General features: G+C 37.7%; 1 protein-coding gene across 5 annotated transcripts in view; it reads right to left on the bottom strand.

Annotated features, from left to right (window-relative positions):
- Positions 1–373: 373 nt before the first annotated feature.
- The window catches only part of LMO7 (LIM domain 7), a 128,220-nt gene continuing 104,623 nt past the window's right edge, over positions 374–23,970 (bottom strand). For 2 of the 5 annotated variants that reach the window (XM_062636901.1, XM_062636902.1), the window contains 17 exons: positions 22,994–23,155; positions 21,452–21,636; positions 20,758–20,818; positions 19,623–19,679; positions 19,427–19,468; positions 17,695–17,720; positions 17,293–17,397; positions 15,457–15,549; positions 13,812–14,176; positions 11,954–12,019; positions 11,570–11,635; positions 9,650–9,702; positions 7,837–8,056; positions 6,532–6,804; positions 5,050–5,158; positions 3,488–3,590; positions 374–1,108 (listed from right to left, as the gene is read on the bottom strand). In XM_062636901.1, coding sequence (XP_062492885.1) covers positions 1,086–1,108; positions 3,488–3,590; positions 5,050–5,158; positions 6,532–6,804; positions 7,837–8,056; positions 9,650–9,702; positions 11,570–11,635; positions 11,954–12,019; positions 13,812–14,176; positions 15,457–15,549; positions 17,293–17,397; positions 17,695–17,720; positions 19,427–19,468; positions 19,623–19,679; positions 20,758–20,818; positions 21,452–21,636; positions 22,994–23,155 — 2,009 coding nt within the window. In that variant the 3' untranslated portion in view covers positions 374–1,085. The remainder of the gene's footprint in view (positions 1,109–3,487; positions 3,591–5,049; positions 5,159–6,531; positions 6,805–7,836; positions 8,057–9,649; positions 9,703–11,569; positions 11,636–11,953; positions 12,020–13,811; positions 14,177–15,456; positions 15,550–17,292; positions 17,398–17,694; positions 17,721–19,426; positions 19,469–19,622; positions 19,680–20,757; positions 20,819–21,451; positions 21,637–22,993; positions 23,156–23,970) is intronic. The other 3 variants (XM_062636900.1, XM_062636903.1, XM_062636899.1) reach the window with 2 other exon arrangements.

Genomic DNA, 23,970 nt, shown 5'->3' with positions numbered 1-23,970 from the left:
AGAAGGAGCAGGCCCAACCCAAAATATTTTCAGCACCTCATTTCTAGACACAGCAGAAATCAAATTATAATCAACTCTTCCAAGAGTTGTGCTTCAGGGATGAGCATACAGGACAAAGAATTTTCTCAACACTTGTTTTAAATGCTAAAGGGAAAAAGCATGAGGAGCTTGACAGGAGAACTATAAACAGAGTTTGATGTCAACGGTAGGGGAAAGAGAGGAAAGCACATGTTCTCGCACATATTTAGGTGGCCATTCTAATCCTCTCATAAAAAATATTGTCTTAAGATGAAATTCAAACAATTTTGTATTTCAGCAAATCACCTTAGACACATTTAGCTAGATAGAAAGAACAAAAAAAAAATCTCATAAATGCAACATCAGAAATTTTATTTACAAATATACTGTAATTCAACAACCATTCTCCACTCTGTTTGTGGAGGGAAAAGTGATAGTTACATTTTTCAACTGGGAAAAGAGAACTCTTCCCTTTAAATGGATTCCACAGAATATTATGCCAACACCACTGAGCAAACAGATTATTCTTTGTGTTTAAGTTCCAAAAAAGCACGTAATTTTAGAAACCAGCATATGGAAAGCAAACACCTTTGTGTCATTTAAATGCAGCTTCATATTAACCTAGAGAATTCACTTTCAGTATATGTCAAAAATAAAGACAGCAATTGCAAATATATATTTATATTAAGCTATTTCTCTAATGCTCATTTCAAGAGCTCAGAAACAAAATACCCTCTTCATATACCATTGGAAAGCCAACTAGTTGATTCTAAGCCTCAAAAATATTTTGCAGTTATTAATGAAAATATATTTATTTTCTCTTGTGCTCTCAGTATTTGAAGCTGAAAAAGTGAAAGCGTTTTCCCAGATACTTCCTTACCGCAATTACTTCCTTATAAATAAAAATAGTTATATAGAGAATACAATGCATTGCTATGGAGACTAGACAAGCAAGTGCTACTCTTAGAAAACACACACATACACACAATGTATATATTTATAGATCTACATCAGCAGCAATCACCTCTTCTTTTATCTGCAACAGTGGTTTCATATCTTCATTTGCTTCACATGGAGGTTGGTTGTCCAGCTGTTTGAGAGAGACAGCAGAAATTGTAATTAAAGTCTCACTGCTGAAGAATCTTAATGACAAGAATTAAAATGTCCAGGTTAGAAACAGTCAGATAATGGTACTTCCAGTATCTACTGAAAACAGTAACACAAAGTAAGGTATACATTCCAAATCTAGCAATCCAAATTTAATGAACAATACAAATTTGAATTTAATCCAATTATAGCACTGCAAGTATTTCAGGCCAAGTAATATTCCACAGAACATGCACCTTACCAAGTTTTTAAGAATTATTTTTAGTATTAGCATAGATACAGGGTGACAGTTTTTCTAAATTAACCCTGCAAGAATTAAAATTTGCTACATAACTGTAATAATATTTTTAAAAGAACTTTTTTATCCTCTCTGCAGGCATTTGTGGGCATCTGCCAATAAACTGGCGTTTCGCTACTATGTTCCAAATTTAAACCACAAAATTAACATAAAAATGTGAAAAAATATCACACCATAAAATTACACTGTGAAAAATATCAATCCTAAAGTTTTTCAAAACTTTTAGCTAGTATGTTCACATTCCAAACTAACAGATAATTAAGCTAGGCTGATTGTCAAATGCCAATTGCAAAGTAATCTGCACCACAGCCCAGTGCTATGCTGCCAATATATTTTCATTGCAGTAATAACATAGCTGGTTTTTGTATTATTCAAATAGCTAATCACTAATTTAAATACTTTATTCTGTACCTACAGGTTCTCACAATTCCCGATTTGCTTATATCTCATATGACTATGTTTTCAGGTGCTCACTGGCCTGAGTAGATGCAGTCTGAAGGGAAGGGAATAGAACTGTTTCCTCACAGATCAGCTCTGCTTCTGAAACATACTGCTGTGATTTTATGGGCTGTAATGTCAAAGAGAAACTAAATAACAATTTATTAATGATAAAACTTTTGGTTACTGCCATCACCAAATTCCTGAATGTTGCTTTGGCAGAGAATAATAAAAAAAAAAGATACTTTTTTTGTTTTGTTTTCCCCTCAGTACTTTTCCAACTCTTCCAGTACTTTTGCCCTCAAAGGAAAAGGATAAAATAACATGAGCAGGCTCCAGACTGAGTCTCCCACACGTTTGGGTGCTTCAAATAGGAACATGGTCACTTTGGTGCAGTCTTGTCATCACCAAGGAGATAAATTCTCTGAACATTATCTCAGTGAGATATGACCCAGTGCTCTGGATCACCCCCAGATGGGAGTGATTCTCTTCCTCCTTTCCTTGAGCACAGTGGCATCCCTGCACCTAACATTAACCTATGTCAATGCAAAGTTAGTGTCAAGGAGAGGTGTGGAGTTTTCTGATTTTAGCCTGTGAACCACAGAATCACTTCTGTGACACAGGCAGCTTTTCCTCTTCCTGGAAACCAAAGAGCCTGAAAACAGCAACAGCATCAGATGCAGAGCTTCTCCGTTTTCTCAAGCTTAGCTTCTCAGCCAGCAGGTGCCCAAGTCCTGCTCAAGTGCTATAGCAGGAGTATCCTGTTCCCTTCACTGCCTTCTGGTCCACCATGAGAAAAATGTGCCGGGCTCATGAAGAAACACAGACATTATTTCTCAGGAAGTAATTCAGAAATGCTTTTCCTTTGCTGAATTTCATAATTCTAGAGAATTCTGTATTTGCTACATAAACAGTCATATAAAACTCCTGACACTTGTCAAAATCAGGAGGTTGCCTACCATCATCTTTGACAGCAGAAATAAACCCTCAGCACCATTATTCAAAGCCTTCACATCATGCTCCAATAAATCAGAATTCTGCAAACCATAATAAAGGAAAAAATTTATACTGCACCTTTTAATTAAGATCTGTAAGTAAACCAATTCCTCCTGAACTTGAACCTAAATAAATAACCAATCACAGACCTATAATTCCAATAATAATAGCATCGTGAAAAGAAACCAGCATTTGTGCCACCTGCACAGGATAAACTAATAGCTTTCCAGGTATGCAACAGGACTCAGTTAAATACATATTCAGATTACTTTTTAAAAAATATACACAATTTTTCAAGAAGATTTATCAAGACAAGCCTGCTCCACAACTGACAACTCCCTGACACCACTTTATCAGATCTAGGAGGAAAGCAGGATGACTAGGCTGTCTGGGTGGAGCTGCTCAATAACAAGGTGGTAAAATCAGCTATCAACAACTTACAAGTTAGGAATGACTACCCTACAAAAGACAGAAACTGGCAATCAAACCTTGCTGAACCGTATTCAATTAACATACCAACTTAAAGCTAAACATGAAAGCTATTGAGCGGCTCGGGCTGCGCGAATGCTTGGGGTTGTAACAGCACAGAGAACAGTTACGACCATGCACACTGCAGTTTGATTGCCTTACTTTTAAATCTGATATAGCAGTCATTGCAGAAGAGTTTGTCATTTCGGATCCTAACTTCAGCTCCAGAGCGGGATCCCCCGAGGTCACATCCACAGGCAACACACTACATGACAGATGAATAATTAGCAATTCCTTACAAAATATCAAGAAACAAAAATGCTGTTCAAAAGCAGCTTGGATTAAGCTCAAAGCAGCTTGAATCATAAACCCACAATCACTAGAAGCAAATGTATAACAATTAGTAGGTTAAAATGCAGCCAACCCTGAGAATATATTTTAAGGTGACAACTGGACAACAAATAGCAGAGATACACCAACTAAGCAAACAAACAGACAATTTTTTAGAGATTAGTGCATTAAATCTAATTTGAACTTGAGTTTCTCTGAAAACTAAAACTGGCTTGACATGAAAAAAGATTTTTTTCTCTAGATGGCAACAGCAATTTTGGCACAGAACACCTGGGTGTGCTACTTGCAGATTTCCATGTGGCATTCTCCATTGCTAGTGCCCTCAGCCCTTTGGCACTCAAAGCAGCAAATACTCAGGCATGCCCAATTTCCTGGGTTTGCATCTTGGAAACAAGTTCTTATTTAGAGGGAAGGGGCTGATTTCATTCTTCTTGAGTAAACAGATGAATAAGGGGCTTGGATAGATTTCATGGTAACATTCAACTATTTAACTATGGTGGTTGAATATGTATTTGCTGTGAACACAAACCACCTCTGGAAGGAATGTAACCCAAAACATAACACACTCCTTACTGAATTTATGAAGCAACATACTCAGCTGACTACAGAAGGACAGTTAGTTTACTGAAGTGTTCTGAACCAGACATAGAAGTCTCTTTCTTAAAGCCATGAAAAGAAGTAAGGGTCCCACAGCACCTCCAAATCAGAGACTAATTCCTCATCTGGTGCTAAGGCAGGGGAACTAGAAGTATTTTAACATCTTCTGCAGTCAGGCATTTATTCTTTCAGGTCTGTGTATACCCCAAGCTGACTAAAAATAATGTAACTCTCTCAGTGCTGCAGATTCTGATGAGTGTTGAGTAGCACTAAACACTGCTTCTGGTTTGGTGCCGAGTTTTTTCCTGCCAGGTTAATGCTGTCAACATGCCCTTGACCATGGGAACACCGTTTGCTAGGATTACCTTAGAAACAATGGGTCTCCTTAAATGATTCAATTGCCAGGGTTGGTGTAGGCTAAGAATTTATTTATTTATTTTCATTTATTAATAAGGACCTGGTTTCTCCAGGAAAACTGCTTCAGCCACTTCTGATTTTTTGCTGCCTATTCAAAAAAGAAAGACCGATCCCACTGTCAACATGCCCCTTTTACTTGTCAAAGTCCTACTTGTTAGCTCTGGCATTTAAGAAATACTCTAGAGTTGAGTGCTAAATGCCTGTGGATAGGACTGCCTCATGGAAATATGCATGCACGATGCTGCCAAGAGTAGAAGGCAAAGCAAGTGATTAGTAGAGCCCCTGTGAGCGTAACACTGAGTAGCCATGCGTGCTCCTGATTAGATCCTGTTCTTCACGATGTGACTCCCAGCTCTCACCTTAAAGCAATGTAAATGATAACAAAGACCAAGAGACTCAATGATCATGGCTGCTCCTTTGCCCAGAACGTTATTACAGTATGAACAGATTTTCTTCCCACTGACTGACCTAAATATAGAATGAAAATCCTTAAAAACAGCTTGAAAAGTTTTAAAAGATAAAGAAAAGTTATCAAAAACTTTCTGAGATTAAAAATAAACACACACTGGTAAAAAAAAGTGGACTAAAAGAAAAATAAAATGAAAATATTATTTACAGCAGGTCTGAAAGCTAAGGAAAGCTGAAGTGTCATAATTTAGATTAAAATTACATAGGAATGAACAAAGAAATTCTGTCACATTCTTGGGAATATTCCCTGTATACAACACCTTCTTACAATACCTTCTACAAATAAACGTAAGAAGCATATCCTTAAGTTTGGAAAGCAAGAACACAAGTTTTGTGCTCCTGCCTTATTTATTATTTGTGGGGAATTATCCTGAAGGCTACGTTTTTGCAAGCACCCCTGCCAAGTCCCACCATCTGCACCTTGTTAGATAACAGAAGGCTAGTCCCATACATATACTATTATGTTAACTCTTTGAACATAAGCCATACAGAGGTCAGATTCCAAAGATCTACTGAGAAATTATCAAATGGAAGTAAGAACAAGATAAGTAAACATGGTTAAGAAGGTAGTTTTCTTACAATTATAAAGCATGTAGGAGCCTAGCTTTAAAAAGACAAAAAAAAAAAAAGCCAATTTATCACAAACTGCCTGAGAATGTAAGAGCTAGTAAATCAGTGTTCTGACTGCTGTTACATGCAATACATGTAATTGTGTGGGGATGAGTCTCCACAGTCTTATCTCAAGGTATTTTTAAAATGTTTCAAGTACATAAACCAGCAGTTATTTACCCTACCACAATGGTGGGAATGGAATTGAATTCCATTTTTGTTTCAAAATATGTTGCAATTCTTGCTTTCTCCTCCTAGATTAAAAACAACATCCTACTCTCTAATTCTCTGGGGTCATGGGTTATGAGCATTCCTGAGTGCTCCTTGAGATGATATTGACCACATGCCAGAAAGGGAGGAGGAGAGACCAAGATGAGGGCCATAAAAAAGCATGGGTTTCAGGAATCTTTTGTTAGAACAAACCTAAGAAAATAAAATGTCAGAAATGCCATCTGGAGTAGACAATCATTTTGGTAACCAACATACAGCTTGGAGGCTGCAGATTTATTATTCAGTTCCTTTATTTTTTTTAACCAATGCCAAACAGTGATGACAAACCTGGGAAATTTTCTGAATGACTGGAGCAGGGAGGTAATACCAGCCCATATTTCACCATCCTGCCCAGCCAGAAAACTCAGGTAATTTTCAGACTTGTTAATCAATGTTATGGGCAAGATCACTGCTGTAGGTCATCATATACACCAAGTCTGCTCACTATTGCAGCCCAACATTTATACCTTCCCAGCAGAAGGGCACCCACTCACCTGCTGCGTGTCTGGGAACCTGTCTGGGAAGCAGAGAGAGGAGACTGAGCCTGGGGGGCTGCCTGGGACACAGAGGGGGCTCTCTGAGAGGTGGCCACTGGAGGTGCTTTGCTGGAAGAAGGAGTGCACATGTAGGCTCGGTTTGAAGTGGACACCGGGCGACCGAAATCTTGGTTAGAGGATAGAGATGAAGAGGAGACAGACTGGTTCAGCCATGAGTGGTGCCTCCATGAGCTTGTTCTTGAAGAATCAAGATTATCCAAAGATTCCCCTCTATAACGGAGGTACACATACAGATGTAAATGGCAGTACAGCTGGAGCAGAAGAGCTATATTCTGATTAATTTTTTTTTTTTTAATCATTATCCTAGCATTTTTAAGATTTTCTAGCATGAATATGCTTGTCTGATCACCAAGGAATATTGTTCACATACTGACTTAGAATGCTTGAGAAGCAAGTTACCCTTTGTGTACAGTCCTAGTCTCATGGGAAAAAAAACAGGAGAGGTGAAAGAGAGGTGGCACTTAACCACTTAATAAAAGCTAAACATGCTTCACTGCAGCCTTACCAGGGTGAACTGTATCAAAATCCGTTGTATAGCAACGGACCTCAGATACCAGGTTTGTTTTTGTTTTCTCCAAGGGATACCAGATCGAACATAACAATCCACCCAGGCTGGATAGCATCGTCTAGGTACAAGGTGTTGGCCCAATTGCCAAACACTCTCCTGACTGATAACTGCTGTTTTCTAAGTGACAAATCCAACATTCATACATTACTTAAAGCAAGAAACAAACTCCAGACTGACATATTTGTATGTAAAAAAAACCCAAACAACAACAACGAAAAAGAGTATACTCCTTAGCCATAATAATAATAATTTCCACAAGAAATTGTCATGCTGAAATTCTTAAGCACATCTGCCAATGACAAGGCATACTATTGATTTCCATTGCTGGTACAGCAACCAAGAAATAAGCAGCTGAGTTATTTAGAGGTCACATCTGCATTCCTTGCTTACAGAATCACAGATTCAACTCGGTTGGAAAAGGCCCTTAAAATCATTAAGTACAACCATTACCCCAGGACTGCCAAGTCTACCACTAAACCATATCACTTGCAAACCACATTTAATCCCAGCTGCAATACAGCTGCTTTCTTCTACCTGTGTTGCTGTGCAGTTTATTTTACAGCATTTCACACACCTGAGTTTTTTCTGTGCTCTGTAATACAAGCTGAAGTTTAGAATAACCAAACAAAAATATTTTATAAGAGACTTAAGTTATTTTCTAATGCAACTCCTACCTCCTCATGCTACTGCTGTACAGACTAATGGGCTCCTTATGTATACTGGAACTGCGCTGCCTAATCCAGCTGCTGTCTGTGTGTAGAGATGTTTTCTTTCTCATTTCCTGGAGGATTTGTTGTCTCTCCAGCTCTGCTGCAGACAGGTTGTGCTCCTTCTGAGACTTCTTCTGTGACTCACCCACGTTCCAGGACCTCTCCGAATACTTGCTCTGTGTACCTGTGTGGACAGCAGGCACAAGTTGCAGCTAGACACCTTAAGGCACAAAAGCAGTTATCACACATTCAGTACTCTGGTTAGAACTCCAAAAGCAGTCAATCACCACACTCACAAGTTTCTCCATTTCCCTTTTACAGCTGGGTGACCAGTAAACATGGCAACACATCATTATTACTACAATTCTTTTATTCATGTTGCATTAATGGGTCTTTTACATAATGTTTAACTTAAATACAAGTAGGTATTTTCCTTCACTTCAAGTGTATATGCATATACATTTGTATGTACATATATATACACACTTATTTTTAAAAATGCATGATCTCTTTCAGTGCCACAATTTGGACTTTTCCTCCAATATGAACTAAAGCATTTATAAAATATATAATTGAATTGTGGGATGCTTTTTTTCCCTTTAAGAATTCATATTCTTTTTTTCCTATAAGTTTTCAAGCATTCCTTCTTTATTCAAGGCACTACACACATTGCTTTATCTTGCCTTATATAAATATATATGTAAAGGGGTGGAGAGAAGGAAACCTTACAGAGAGTTTCTTGATTATTTGGATGCTGTGTTAACAAGTCAGTTGAAACAAGATTTATGGTAGAGATGACCTTTGAAATTTTGGAAGGGGAAACAAACAAGCCATCCTTCTCCAACATGCGTTGACATGTTAGAAGGCAACAGTTTTTTCTTTATTTTCTAGATGCAGAAACTATTATTTACAGTAAGACTAATTAAGAAAATTACTCAGCAATGCATCATTCAATTGAAATCTCAATCCCTTTAAAAACTGCTCTATTTGTTCCTGTGTTTATTGCTACAGATTACCGTTATAAAATATTGTGGAAGTCTACTTGCTCCTTAGTTTTAATGACCAAGCTTTAATGTGTGAGAAAGCAATGCTGCCCATCTGCAACATATCGTCTAATACACTGTTTACTTTTCTATGATTACTTGTGACTACTGTATTAGACTGTATTTTAGACAAAGGACTAGCTTTTCAGGCATTTTCTACTGCAATATATTTATAAATTGGGTTTGTTTGCTTTGCACACGTTCCTCTAAAGGTAACTGAAGTCAACTTAAGAAAGACAGCAAGGAACTGGAGTCCAAGAAACAAACCACTGTGACAGTATCGAGAGCTGACTGCAAGCTGTGCTACTCCTACGCTAACCAAAGTTAAAAGAGCAAACAGTTGTATCATATACATAAGCATCTTGGTATGCACAGCTTTTTTTATTGACAGAGTCACCATATCAAAAGCACATACATCTGCAACAATATACCTACACGACTGGTTTAACCTCATATAAATATCAGTCACCTAAAATATAGGCATCCAAGATCTGTTTGTAATCACTGCTATGGTCTTCAAGGGAGCAGTTAATTATATTTGTCCTTATATGTTGACTGCATGAATTTCCTCTTGCTGTTGAAAGTTCATCAAATTGCGCCATGGTATGAATTTGAATTACAAGGCAGCTGTCATAAAACACTTTGACAATTAATTTTCTTACCATTATTATGTGCAATACAGCTTTTGACAAAAAATGCATTTTAAAAAATAACAGAAATTGAGCAGTACTTACCATTTCTGATTGTGTCAAATTCATTCAGTTCTGAAGTTGACTTGGACTTATTCCTAAGGATATAGAAAACATTCATGCTTCTCTCTCAACTAGGAGACCTTATCATGGACAATGATCTTATTGCAGAGCACAGATATATAGCATCTTTTTCACGATCCCTCCCATCAGCAATTTATGCTGTACTTAGAACAAGAGGTAAAAATACCCAAACTAAGACCAACAGGATATTAAGGGGGAAAAATATGTTAATACTTAGATGCCTGTAGGCAACCACCAAAAGTATGTACTGAAAGTTACCAGTGTTTCAGGTAAAAGGGACACCAGTCATTGTGGTAAAAAAAAATAGGTCCTTCTTTGTGGAAAATTTCTGAAGACTACATTCAGGCAGTCAAAGATATAGTATCTTTCAAAGCAGTTTTATAATTGATTGAATGTCATTAAAAAAAATTAAAGCACCGTTACTGGACTCTAAGCAAAACACCTTCTCAAACGCATGCAGATTGTTCTCAGGAAATCTATTATTCACTGACTACACCCAGCAGCATAATTTTTTAACGCGTTTTAGCCAGTAAATGTCATTCAATATACAGGAAGACAAATGTCAAAGAGCTGGTTTGCTGCCAGTACAGAGCAGGAGCTTCAGCAACACCTCTGTGCTGTATGATCAGCCTCAAGTAACACAGCCAGTTTTAAAATACCTCAGAAAGGATCAGAAATCCTTTGCTGGGTCACAACCCAAAGCTACTACATTCGTGTGTTTACAGGTACAGCAGTGCCTGCACAACTGTGTTTGGAGGGGGTATTGTCCTTTGTCTACAGGTAAAGGACGTATAAACTGTGTCACATTTCTTGATCCCCCGAGTTGACTCTCTGCCCTATATTGCAGACCTATATTATTATCTGTTTGAGAAAAAGCAACGATTTCACTGATGCTTGTAGCAAACATGAGCTCCAAAGAGCGGGTCAGTACACCACCCAAATGCCCACCTCACGCATATACCCAAAATGTAATATTTAGTGCAGGAACCTTCTGAATTTCCTGCACTAAATTTAGATCTAAATCTGGATTTAGATCTTCCTCTAGTAACAGATCTATTGGTTGTACCCTTTAAGTTTTGGTGTTCCTCTTAATATAAAAAAATAATATGCTCAGTCAAGCTATAGGAACTGATGAAATACACAGCAGAGGTGACCTTTCAGAACTACTGTGGGATGCCCTCTAAGACAAAGGCTTGATATAAATGTTATGGATTTAGGTGACTTCAGCATTTTTTAGCCATAGCCCAGTGATTAAAAGGGAGAAGAAAAAGCTGCCTATTCAAAGTGCCCACATCTGCAGTGGCTAATACGGTCTATTGAAATAAAAACAGAACGACCACCCCGTCAAACAATGATAAAAATACCAAACAAAAAAAAATCCCAAGCAAAACAAAACAGAAAATAAGCTAAGATAATAGAATGTAACTTAACAAGAGGTATATCTACTATCTTCCTGATAAATATGCTGCTGCTGCCTCTCTCGCTTCCCTCCCTGTTTACTCTCTCTTAACTTGTGTAATCCTGATTAGGATGGCTGCACCTTAGTTTGTATAGCACATTACGACACAACCACCATATTATCTGAAATAGTTTTCCAGCCATATAAGTCTAGTACCACCCACATATTTACTTCCTTACAGTTCTGCTTCTCCCAGTAAAATCCTACTGACTAACTGTTGTTTACAGCACAACATATAATTTGCCAGAAGTTTGGCTGCTTATTTTCTCAGTAGGAAAGCATGCCATAAAAACTGCAAAACACAGCAGCAATATAAGGAACACACTTAGCTGCCATGGTTAAAGTTTACTGGAAGTTTCAAAGCTTTCTGACACAGAAACAGTGATATTACAGTCTACATTGAGATACAATATCACACCTACCTGTCGGCAAAAGACTGTCCAGGTTGCTCCTCAATGGTTTTAGAAACTTCATAACGCTCATAATGCCTGTAGAAAGAAAAAGCATACATTACATTCATATAAAGACATGCATAGATATAAATATCTCTTATTAAAAACATTTGAAACAGATCTTTAAAGGAAAAAAGGAAAACAAAACTCTATGCATTTAAAGCTCTAGGGAGGCTTAAATTTGTCAGAAACACAACAAAAGAAGGCAGGGGAAAAAAAAAAAAAGTTGTCAGAAAAATTGCCTGAAACTACATTTTTGTAAGTGACAAGGAATCCAAACATGAGCGTGCCAAAAAGGTTAATGTTTATTGCTGAAGATACTTCAAGCTGCCTATTGATTCAATTTCTTATTACCTGTCAATGACAGGATGGCCAGCTCGATCCTCTATTGTTTTAGATACTTCATAGCGCTCGTAATGTCTAGAACCAAAATAGATAGAAGAAAATGTGTATTAAACAAAAAAACATTTTCTAGAAATTGAGCAAATAGTAAGCATATGGAGAGAAAATTTGCACGTGTTAGTAACATGAAAATATAGGCAAAAAAAAAAAAAAAACAAAGACTTTTACAGACCCTGTAAAAATGACTAGTATCAGTCTACAATGATTGTCTCACCTGTTTGAAAGCCAGGAGGTGAGCTTTGTCCAAAGCCAGCATTTCTCTAAGAGTTACATGTGTATCTGTATATAAGTGCAGTTTGTAACCCCTAGAGAAACACTAACTTCCACAGACAAAGCTCTTCCATCTGCCTGTTCCCAACCTTAGTGCTCTTTGCAGCAAGTATCATGCCTTCACAGATATTTATGTAACATTTTGGATCTCAAGTAGTATCTTCAGATATAATCATAAAGCAGACATTTAATATCAGATATTTTAAATCCCAGCTTCACTGACCTTGCTCCTTTACTATAAAGCAAAGCCATCCTTGCTTAGCAAAACGCATCCTCTGGCAACAAGCTCAGAAGCAGCAAAATCCACTGGGACTAAGGCATGTATCAAGGATTTAGATATGCAGATATTACAGCAGCTTAATAAGTTACTGCACAAAGTCCTATTATCTTGCAATTGGGGCAAGCCAAAATTGTGCAGATATGCTGGCACAACTGCCAAGAAGAATTTCTTTAGCTACTGTAACAACTGTGCCTCTGCTTTGCTCAGCAGGGATCCCAAGCAGCAGCCATTTACAATGAGCTAAAGTAACTCTAGGTCTCAATCTTCCCTGTAAGTATATTCAATTTTATAATCATATTTTCTTCCCCAAAGACCTGACTTGATACCGTAAATTATCTTCAGTCATCTCTTATTACTTATATGAGAACAGGGGAAAATCCTCACGATAAACAGCAAAGCTAGTAATACACAAGGCAGTAAGCTAAATGCACAAGAAATAAGGAAAATTTACTGGTTTAATCTGTTTCAGACAAATTAATCTCCCATGATGCCTGCAATAGTCTGAAAACTTCTAGGCAAGGACATGAACATGCAAACTAATAGTTGGGGGGTTGTTGTTTTGGGGTTTTTTTATTTGTTTGTGGTTTGTTGTTTTTTTTTTTTTTAATTCTAGTGTTCTGGAATTTTTTTTTAAAACCAAGCTACTGAAGAAGGTAATGAAAGAATCTTTTCAATGTTCTAGAATAAATAAATCTGCAGTTGGTATTTCTAAGAAGCTACAATATCTAAGCAAGCATCAGTTCACTCATATACCATGATATCCCTTATTGACAATTTAACCCAGCAGTGCAATTAGTCTTTATTGTTGCACTGCCGAAGTAAAATGAGAGAGAAGTCTGGAAAAATCAGACATGCATTTTATGGAAAAGAGTTAACTTGGTATTTCTTCTGAAAGCCCTGTATGTTTAGCTGCTGGCTCCCAATTTAAAAGACTTATGCCGGGTTTTTAGAAAAATCTTAACAGTAAGTGCTTCAGGTCATCTTTCACTTGGCTGTAATTACTTTATTTATGCTTCCTGTTTAAAAAATAAGCAGAAGTGGGTTAATAGAACACTTGATTCATGGGGAAAGACTGTGTCTTCTGCCTGATCCTTCCACCTTTAGAAAGAAAGGCTATCCTGTGGTATGTTGCACTGGCTGATTACATTACACATCTTACATGAATACCCCTATATATTCAGGACATACACACTCCCATTAGAAATCTATTTGAATTTTTAATGCAGAAGGAATAGAGCATGTCCCATTAGAAGTGCACACCTTTGGTACTGAGGCACATCCACTGACATCTCCTGCCTTTCAGCCTGACGTCTCTGCTCCTCCATCTCTGACTGCCGCCTTTGCTCCTCAGCATATTGCTGTTCTCTCTCTTTACGTTGTCTCTCAAGCTCCTGCTCTTCGAGTTCCCTTTCTTGCTCAAAACGCAGGGCTGCTTCTTCCTGGATCCTCCGTTCCTCCTGATGCCTCCTCCTTCCATCTTCCTCACCCAATAGGCATGTTGCTACCTTGCTTCCTCCATCTCCTTCTGGCTCCTCAGGAGTATTTGCTTCAGGGCTTGCTCTCCAGCTGGACACAGACGGAGCTCGAGCAGGGACAGACGTGTTTAAGGTTAGAACAGACTGCTCCTGTAGCAAAGGAAAAAAAACACAACACAAAAACCACCCTAATGTTTTTAGGGAAGGGAGCTGTTATTTAAACAGGTTGCTCACTCAGAAAAGTTCATTTATTCTTTGAGGGAAGACTGTGAAAAAAGCATCCCAAACACTTACATTGCAAGACCCAAAGGGCATACTTTGGTTTCATGTTTCGAGTGCCTGCTAGCACATTCTCCTAATGCAAGAGCTTCCATTCCACACAGCAGCCTTAGCAAGCGCCATGGGCAGCATGGCCACAGCTATGTGAAATATTCTCCTTTCTAAAGTATCACATTTCAAGCTATCCCATTTCCACCTAAATACCCATGGAAAACAAAACTTCCATGATATCCAGAATTTCTCCCTACTGTTTTGACTTAGAAACCTGAGACCTACCTAACAGTGCACACAGAAAGATATACACTGCAAGTGTATATCAAACCAATGAATTTCACATTTCTCCTCCATTCTCCTACCATTTGAATGTAAAATCCTCAGACCTACCACTCTGACTCTTCTCTCAAAGAAGAGAAAATGTCTTTCAGTGCTCAAAAGATGGTTTAGTTGCAGGGGACAAATACTGTTTACAGGTCCATGAAAACCTCTAATGATAGAAAAAAATACAAAAATGGTTTACATTCTTGTACAACAAAGTCCTCTAACAGCTTAAAGAGCTTTCTTATTGAAATCCTAAGCCTTAAATTACACTCTACTTATTCATGACTGTATAAACGCAACTGATCTAGCTAGGGTGCCTGAAGCAGCACTTGCATAGCAATAAAGAGGAGGTATCTCAAATACCTCCCACGCTCAGAGAAAACCTGTTCATCTTCACATAAGGAAGAGCCACAAAAGTCAGCATCTACAGTGACTACATGCATTCAGTGGTTTGAAACACATGATGGCAAATCTGAAGTTGATTTGATGTGTAAATTTATTAGAGATAGGATGAACTGGTTGCCAGTAACAAGCCAGGCATCTACAAACACGCCTCATGACGAAGTATTGAAGCAGAATTCCAACAAATAACATCAGGAGGTAAATATACAGCAAAGGTGGCCATTTCATTCTGGTCACAATAATTAACACATGCTGTAACTTTTTGCTAACATATTTCTGGTGTTAGTTACCTAAGCAATCATAAAGAAGTCAAATTCAGCAGGTCTCAAAACATCCCATTTACTCTTTACTTCCCAATTTTACCAACCTCTTTCTATCAATTCACAGACAACAATTTATTTTACAAGGGTGAAGCCATATTCATAGCCTACCTCATCAAAATACTTTGAGCTCTCTTTTTCTGCTTCTTGCTTAGCTCGTAGCCATTCTTCTCTCAGTTTTTCTTGCTCCTGTTTGTATTTCTCCTGTTAGGTTAGATTGAAGTTAAACACGCAGATAAGAAACATGGTATTCTTTATTTGCATTGAAATGTACTACTGGCATTTAATACAGCTTTTAACAGACTAGTGTGGTGAAAATATGCTTGAGCTCTACAAAGCCAATGAAATCCTGGCTCAAATATAATCCAAAGGAGTTCTGAAACTGATTGTGGAGAATCCAGGCTTTTTACATGCTACATCTCATAACAACTGACCTCAGGTTTGTCTTATTTCCTGTCACAGCTTAGTTCCCATTTAAACAAAAATCAGCTAAGGCATTTCTTGAAAGATGGAGTGATTATATTTCACTTGGAATCATGCACATTAATACAGTATAAAGTGATCACTAGATGAAATATGAGACAGTAATTTGGTTTGAGCAAGAACTCTTGGTCTTTTGGAATATTATCTAAACAAAAAACAATTTCTGGATGTCCAAATTTGTCCTATGATTGGATCTGGTATGAAATCAATGTAATATCTTAAAGCATTACTTAAGGTACACAATAAATGTTTTGGTGGTTTTGTCAATCACCACTTAGATCTTGGAAAAGACAAACTATTTAATGATGTCAAAAGTATTCCTTCCAAGATATTAGAAATAAGAAAACAAAGACTTCATTTTCTCTGATACTTAAAAAATCATTGCATGGGTCATGGGGAAGAGAAAGAATGTTATTACTCTGGTCAAATTTACTACTTCAGGACTAAAAAGGGAGAATGCAGAGTGAATGCAGAGAGCTGAGACTGAGAAAGGGGAGCCAAGGTTTACATTCTTTAAACCATCTCTTCAGCCATCAACCCAAACTGTAAGAGACAACACATATGTTTAGGAAGGCACACTTCTTGCCTTGCAGAGTTTATATGCTAAAAGGAATGCCAAAGATAAAACATCCAAAAAGCAAGAGTTGCTACACTGTACTTTCACATCCCAGTTTTCTGCTGCATGCACCAAATTTAAAGAGGGCTTGTGCAGAGTACATGATGCCCACTGATGTCTCTCGGTTGGACTTCAAATAACAAACTTAATTTGCAGAGTTGTGCCTTGGTGAATGTGGCTGAATGGGCTTATGCTTTACTGAGGTAAGGTCTTTGCTGTGGTTTTTGCTATCCTAAGATGACAAACATTGTCCTGTCCTCTACAACACTTCCTCCATCTCTAGCAATCGCTTATCAAGGTGATTTTGGGTTAGCAGGTTCAGCTTCCTCACTCTGAGAGGCCCTAGGAACCAGGCTGATTCCAACTAATCAGCCAATTGCTAAACCTCAGGATGCTAGCAGGCATCTAACCATGGCATTGGCTGCCTTCTCTTCATCTCTGAATATAAGGCAGTATTGCTAATTGAAGGTAAAACTCATTCTAGAGACAATTTTCTTGAGGGGAAACAATAAAACTCATACTGAAAAGTGAAGACTACTACCCCTTAGGTCTTTGCTTGTCCTTTACATTTTGCTACCAGTAAGAGCATACCACCCTTGTAATGATTAAGCACGTCTAGCTCTAGTGAACACAAAGTCTAGGTTTGACTTCATGAAGTTCATTAATGCATTGTCCTCTTTTTGCTGAATAACTGTTAGTGCGTGTAATCGTGCAGCTCAACAAATGTATCTGAAAGTTCTCTTGGGTCATTGGTAAGAAGAAACGTAAAAGTCATGTGTTATTCTACTTCCTTAACAGTTCCTGCACCCAAAGGATTGCCAGCCTATGATCATAAGGATTAATTATACCTGCAGTAAACGGTCCTGCTCCTTTTGCCATTTTTCCTGTCGTTTTCGTTCTTCCTCTTGATCCCAAACCCGACGACTAGGAGCACTAATGGATGGGACTGGAAGCTAATACAGCACAGAAATTAAACAGCATTAATCTTCTTCCATGTAACAAACGCTCTACATTTTTAAACATATTTTTTAAAGTGAGAAATAAAAGCTATTACAAACGCTACAGCTTTATTGTGACATGGACCTAAATTAGCAACCATTAAGCAACCATTCCGTTACACATTACGAGATCATAGACAATACTTCAGATTTGATCACAGTTTTAAGTAGTATAAAAAGCAATAGAAAGCAGTGGGCTTCTTGAAAGACCAGGCTTACAGTACTTATTAGTAATTTGTAAACAGTACTTACATCAGGCATTGCAGGTTCTGGGCCTCCTGCGAGATTTGGAAGGCAAAAACCAAAAATCATTAGAACCATACATACTCACTGCTGCAAGACTTGTGTAAATGGGGAAAGTCTGAGCTTCAGACTAATTTTTGCTTCCTTAGTAAGCCATGCTTGCATTTTGCTCTGCTGAACTCACTTGAGGTCAGAATTCACTAGGGACTTTCAACTAACTTGCACAAGTGCTTAAAAGCTTTACATGCTTACAAGTACCATCAGCAATTGCTTGAATAAGCAGTACATCTCCCACTGTGGCTATACAGAGGTTCTTTGCTACACCTCTCCTATTATTACTGTGAAACCAAACTGTTTAGCATGAGTGATACCCGTAACACTGCTTCAAGGTAAAGCAGCTACTCACCTATTGCCCTTGACATGAATCAAGAGTTATGAACATCCACAGGCCACTTCTCTACCACAAACCCATGCACTTTCCTTTTCCAACTGTCCTCCTTCCCTACTCCCAAAACCACATTTGAATCTGGTAAGCTTGTCACCATTCACCACAAACTTTACACTATTTGAGGATATCATATGTGGTCTTAGCTTGTACCAAGATGATTATTAGAGATGTATATTATACTAATATATTAAAGTTAAGAAAATGTGAAGAAACACAGATTTAAGTACAATCATTTCCTAAGCATCATCACTAATATTGTGATGGACAAACAGACTTTATCTCCTGCAATTGTATTAGGCGATGCTATCTTTGCTCTCTACTTCTCTCACCCCTGTAAGCTTATGCTGGCCTGTACAGGCTTTCTTTAGAAAGAACAGTATTTTATACCATTGTGAAACTAAAATGTCAAAAGTTTAAAATGAACAAAACTGTGCTAAGTGCACACTGCAGAAATTCACCCTTCTCTTCCTCCTCAAGCACAAGAGAAATATGTCAAATATTGCTATGAAATTTATGAAAATAAAAATTTCATACTTTCTAGCCAGCCTTAAAAAAAAAAAATAAACAACAAAAAGAAACCAATCAAAAAGAAAAAACCCAACATCAAAATACCACCATATTGCAGATACAATGCAGCAGAAGTATTTCAAAGCAAACAGAACCACAAACAGAGATATATGCTGTGGCACTTCACATATCACTTCTGGAAAAAACAGAAGCCATCACCACTGAAGCAAAGTCCTGGTCCCACTAAAATCACTGGCAAAATTCACACTGAATTTCCAGTGGGCCAGAATTTCGCTCTTTCAGGATACAGCAAAACAGCAAGGCATACATAGTCTGAAGACAGCATTAGACATACAACATTAGTGGAAGTGAGTTGTGACATGCAAAACACCAAAAAGCAACCTACAAAACCAAAATTGAGTGCCTTATTTTTTTGCCTTTAAAAGCTAGCATATGCAGTTCAAAATTTATGTTGCTTTTCTTGGGATCTTGTGACATCACACAGTGGAAAGCCAGCAGCTGTCTTTTTCCAGCAATTTAGATGAAAGCACAGAGCTGCAACTCAAGATAAACTCAAATCCAGAGTTAAGTATTTTATCAACAGCTCTGAGATATGTGCTAAGCCTCTGCTGGAATAGTCAATGTTATTCTTGTTTTGTAGGTAGTAGCAAACCTGAACAAAGAGTGCTCTCTTTCTTACTCCTATCCAGTGAAAAAAAATGTATGAATAACACGGAAAAAAATTAAACAGCTATAGATGTAAGAGAACACAGAAAGACCCATTACCACAAAGGTAGACCCATGAATTGTAAGAATAACCTGATGACCCTGGGAAAAAGAAAGGAAATTAATTATGTTGCTTTGTTGTAACTGCAACAAACAATGCTGAAGAGGTACAGTACCCAGCACCAGCCTTGTTAGCAAGAGTGTGCAGCAGGAATAATTTCGTGGAAGTACAGGAAATGTTAGCTCTTTGGTTTACCTTGTTCAAAAAATTGTGACCGCCTTTTTAAGTTTTTCAAAGAAATAGGTTCAGATGCTATTTGAAAGATACAAATAATATAAATAAGTCAATGAGGTTGTCATTTTTATTATTTTTAATTATTATCACCACTGGATCAGAAACTTTTGTTAGACCTCCAATCAACAGCAACATCTTCACAAAAAACTTTCAGAAAAATAAGAAGCCCCTGAAACACAAAGGAAACCTCACCTTTCATAATAACAAATACAGTTTTTAGTAGGTTATACCATATACTGATTAGTATTTCATTTTATCACTAACAATGTCCAACTGTAAGAACAGCACAAGTGACAAACTTGGACTCAGATTCTGTCTAATTTAAGCCTCCTCCATTGAGATGCCAAACTGCATTTAAGAGACTAATCGCCATTTAAGGTCATCAGAAAGGCATCTCCAGGGGGCAAATGATTTCTTGGGGCCATTCTTTCATAAACTGCCATGCTCATTCAAGGTAAAATGAAATGCAAAGTATCCATTTAAGGATTATTGCTCTACTAGAAAGTATATGTACCTGGTTTCTCTCACTGTCATCAAGTAAGGCTGTAACTGTTCATAGCATCATAAGTGTTATTCATACTAGAATCATCAATATTATTCTCCAGGAATAAAAGTAAAATTATCATAGCAAAATAACCACTAGACCCAAAACCTCACAATTGAAATGGGGGGGGGGAAGAAAAACAAGAAGTTGAATACTCTTTAGACTCTGCGCAGTGAAATGAATCAATACTCATACCGACTCGTTATCCACACAATGCAGTACTAATCATAACAAATTCTGTGCCTTCTTCTCTTTCACCCTTGTCACACACTAAATTTAAAACCACTAATGCAGAAGTGGGGGGGGGGGGGGGAGGGAGAGAAGTTGTCACTGCTTTGTTGTCAGTTTTCCAAGTTTTTAAACTGCCTAACACATCATGGCAGCAAACTACATCCAGTTTGAATGCAACGAGATTCTCTAATACCTGTCTAGCTTTCAGTTCTTTAAGGTCTCGCCTCACCCACTGTACAAAGCTTTTGATGACTACAGGTTTTGTGTCTGTGCTTGTTACAAACCCATCCAATTAGCAGATGAAAAGCAACGGTGGTTTACCTCTTTGTTCATTAGAGCCAAGATCTCCTTGCATCCCATTTATCAATTTTGTTTCTGTATCCTGAAAAACATAGTAATAAAAAAGAGCTTAGGTTCATTAGATTTGTAGAAGTTTATCCAGTTACACATCTCCCCTGACAGGAACTCTCTATCATGAAACACTTCAGAACACTTTCCACAGAAAGATACAAAACTATCTAAAACTTCCTAAATGTATTATATGGTAAAATTACTGCAGGCATATGAGGGGATCAAAAACCAGCTGGCTGAAATAAAAAACATTAGTTTGTAAGAAAATGCCAGAAGCTGAGATCTTTCTATTTCATAGCAGGCAGGGTGTTATTTGCAAGTAATCTGGGGCTGCAACTTTCATTTATGCTAATAATGGAGATGAAAGTCTTTTCTAAAGAACAAGCACTGTATACATTTTAGTTAAAACCCAGTCTGCACATATTTTAACATTTATCACTTAGTGTCCACTCATGAATGGGCAGTAGCAAGTCTTTAAAACATCTTATTTACCTTAATATGTACATAGCTACACCTCCATATTTGCAGTATCCTATATGTTCCTTAAACAATACAAGTAAAACTAAGATTCCCAAGGTCTTTTCTCCAACCTCTCCCTATCAAGGCATTACATTTTACTTTATTCCTAACTGCAAATCCCACGACCCTTCAAAAACATACTCACAGAACTTTGAAGGCTGCTGGATAAATCTCTTTTTGTTGATATGGTGGAAACATTTGAAACGTGCTCTCCAGAAGTTGCATCAATCCATTTATTTTCAGATGCACCTATAATGTTGGTAGCCATACTGGTGAGATTGAGGATTTTATGCCTTACATGTGGCAGGGAAGGCAGGTCTTTGCCCCAGTCTTTTTGGTATGTGGATGATCAAGAAATTAATGTAGACAGTAATGTCAAAGAACAGAACAAGAGTTAGTGAAAATACATTAAAATAACACACAGAGAACACACATAACAGAAGAGGAAGAGACACAAATCAGGTGGAATTTGTGAAGACAGGAAAAAGGGCTTTTATGAGCAGACCGCCTTCCCCAAAAATGCAAGTGTTAGTCATAAGCCAGGTAAAAGTTTACCACATTTTGCTAACAAGCACAACAGCAGCTCAACATTACACAGCAATTAGTATTCATTGGAAACTATCTCATTAGCATTAGTAAGGATTGAGAAAATTCTTCCAGCTTTACTCACTCAAGGTACAATTCATACAAGTACAACTCATACTCTATCCAGGGAAGTGTCATTTTCATGCCTGTGCTCGTCAGGAAGCTAAACTAAACTACCAAAACTGATGAGGCAAAGGCAAATTATAATCTTATCTCAGATTCCGTAAATTCTTCCCTCCCGCTACCTAAGGTTTCTTCAGTGAGTTCTTCTCCACTAATCTCACTCTTCATTTATGCTAGGGCCTGTAGAAGTATATTGTTTCTTGTCTTTTCTTCACACCACTATTTTTCTCCCCACTTGCTAGTAGGTTATTCTACCTAGTTTCCCCCTAAAAGAATGTTTTGTATTTATACTTTGAAAGAAACCACTGATTGCACTTTCAACTCTAGAAAAACTATTTTGGGACTTTGAAAGGGTATCCTGATTAAACTCATGGCAAGTCTAAGGATGCAACAAGGCCTTTAGCCAGGATGGAAACCCTCACTAGCCAGAACAGGTAGCACAATCCTGGAGAGATTACAGCATCACAATATTTGGGTCAATGGCCAAAATCATAGCACAATACATCAACCACAACCTCATCCACTACCTGAAACACTCCCTGAAGAAATGAACACAAGATCCTCTTTCCCTGCAAAAAGGGAGCTGCTGACTGAGGGAGAAAGGCTCTAAAAATTACTATCCTCTAGAGACCAGACTTCCTCTTCATTTATGTAATGTGTCAGAAAAGAAAATGTTATATTCCCCTTGTATGGTGGTTGCACACTTTTTTACCTGTGCATCCTCTCAAACAGGTCAGAGCACAAGAGAGGTCAGTAGTTCAGTGCTTTGTAGACTTGCTTGTCAAGATATTTCTAATGCATGAGTAGTTAAAAAAAAAAGCCAAGTGGTGTTAAAATGCAACAGACATGCTAGCAAACTACTTAGCTTAGATACGTATTACTACTGTAAGGCTAATAAGGACTCTCAGCTGTCAGGTACAGCACAGAGAGCTTATTTGCCTTAAAGAGCATACTGTATCCACCCGATGAAACAACTCACCATTCTTTCCATATCGTCTGACATCCATGAGCAGGTTTCCAGTTTCTAGTGCTCTGTTGATGGCTTCTTCCCACTGTCTATAGTCCATACATGAAACCTTTATGCCATTGATAGCAATAATTTCATCATCTACATGCAGCTGACAAACTGATGCAGGGCTAGCTACAGAAAATAAAAGAAAAAGAAAATCAGGTCTCCATTCACATCTGTTTTTTTAACACAGTTGTGACTGGAGGTTGGGTGGGTGAAGAAATAGTTCAAATAAATGCTTATTGCTGGATATTCAGAAAGTCTTTGAAAAATCTACTACACTAGAAAAAAAATCTACGCTAGAAAAATCTCCTACTGATCTTATAAGATCAGTAAACTTGGTATCAAAGTAGTGTTTCAACCTGAAACTTCTGAAAAAAGAACATCAGTCTTCTGGACTTGTAAATGTTCACACTCTGGTTAGCCCACTTAATAAGCAGCCTCTGGCCAGTAGTGAATTAGAGAGGCAGTGCTAGTGTCTGTAGCCAATGATTAGCTGAAATTCAGCCAATGTTTGGGTAATCCTCTTATTTGCCAAAACAAACAATCAACCCATGCTAACAAAACAAAAAAAAAACAAAAAACAAAACAAAAATCCCTAACCCCCCAAAAAACCCTACAAACAAACAAACAAACAAACCAAAACAAACAAAACCCCCCCCAAAAACCCCAAACCAGTAAAACTTAACCCCAACCTCCTCCTTAACCCCAGTAAAAGCTGGTTTTCTCATGTTCTTATTTACATTTTCAGGGCTTTATTGACAAGAGCATGCTGCTTTGTTGTTTTGCTAAAACAGTTTGCTAGCTCTGAATTTTCTGGTAATTGGACTCACAACATTGCTGTGTGCTGCCCTGGACTTCTCTGGATTCTACTTATTTTGACTATTAGGAGTGAATTTTATGGCAGATTGAACTTTGAATTCTACTGATATTTTGCAAGATAGGCT

Source organism: Pezoporus occidentalis, unplaced genomic scaffold (genome assembly GCF_034315485.1).
Source record: "Pezoporus occidentalis ecotype Australia unplaced genomic scaffold, CSIRO_AGI_Poc_V1 ctg5, whole genome shotgun sequence".
Classification (NCBI taxonomy): domain Eukaryota; kingdom Metazoa; phylum Chordata; class Aves; order Psittaciformes; family Psittacidae; genus Pezoporus; species Pezoporus occidentalis.
This window is presented reverse-complemented; position numbering and strand designations above follow the sequence as displayed.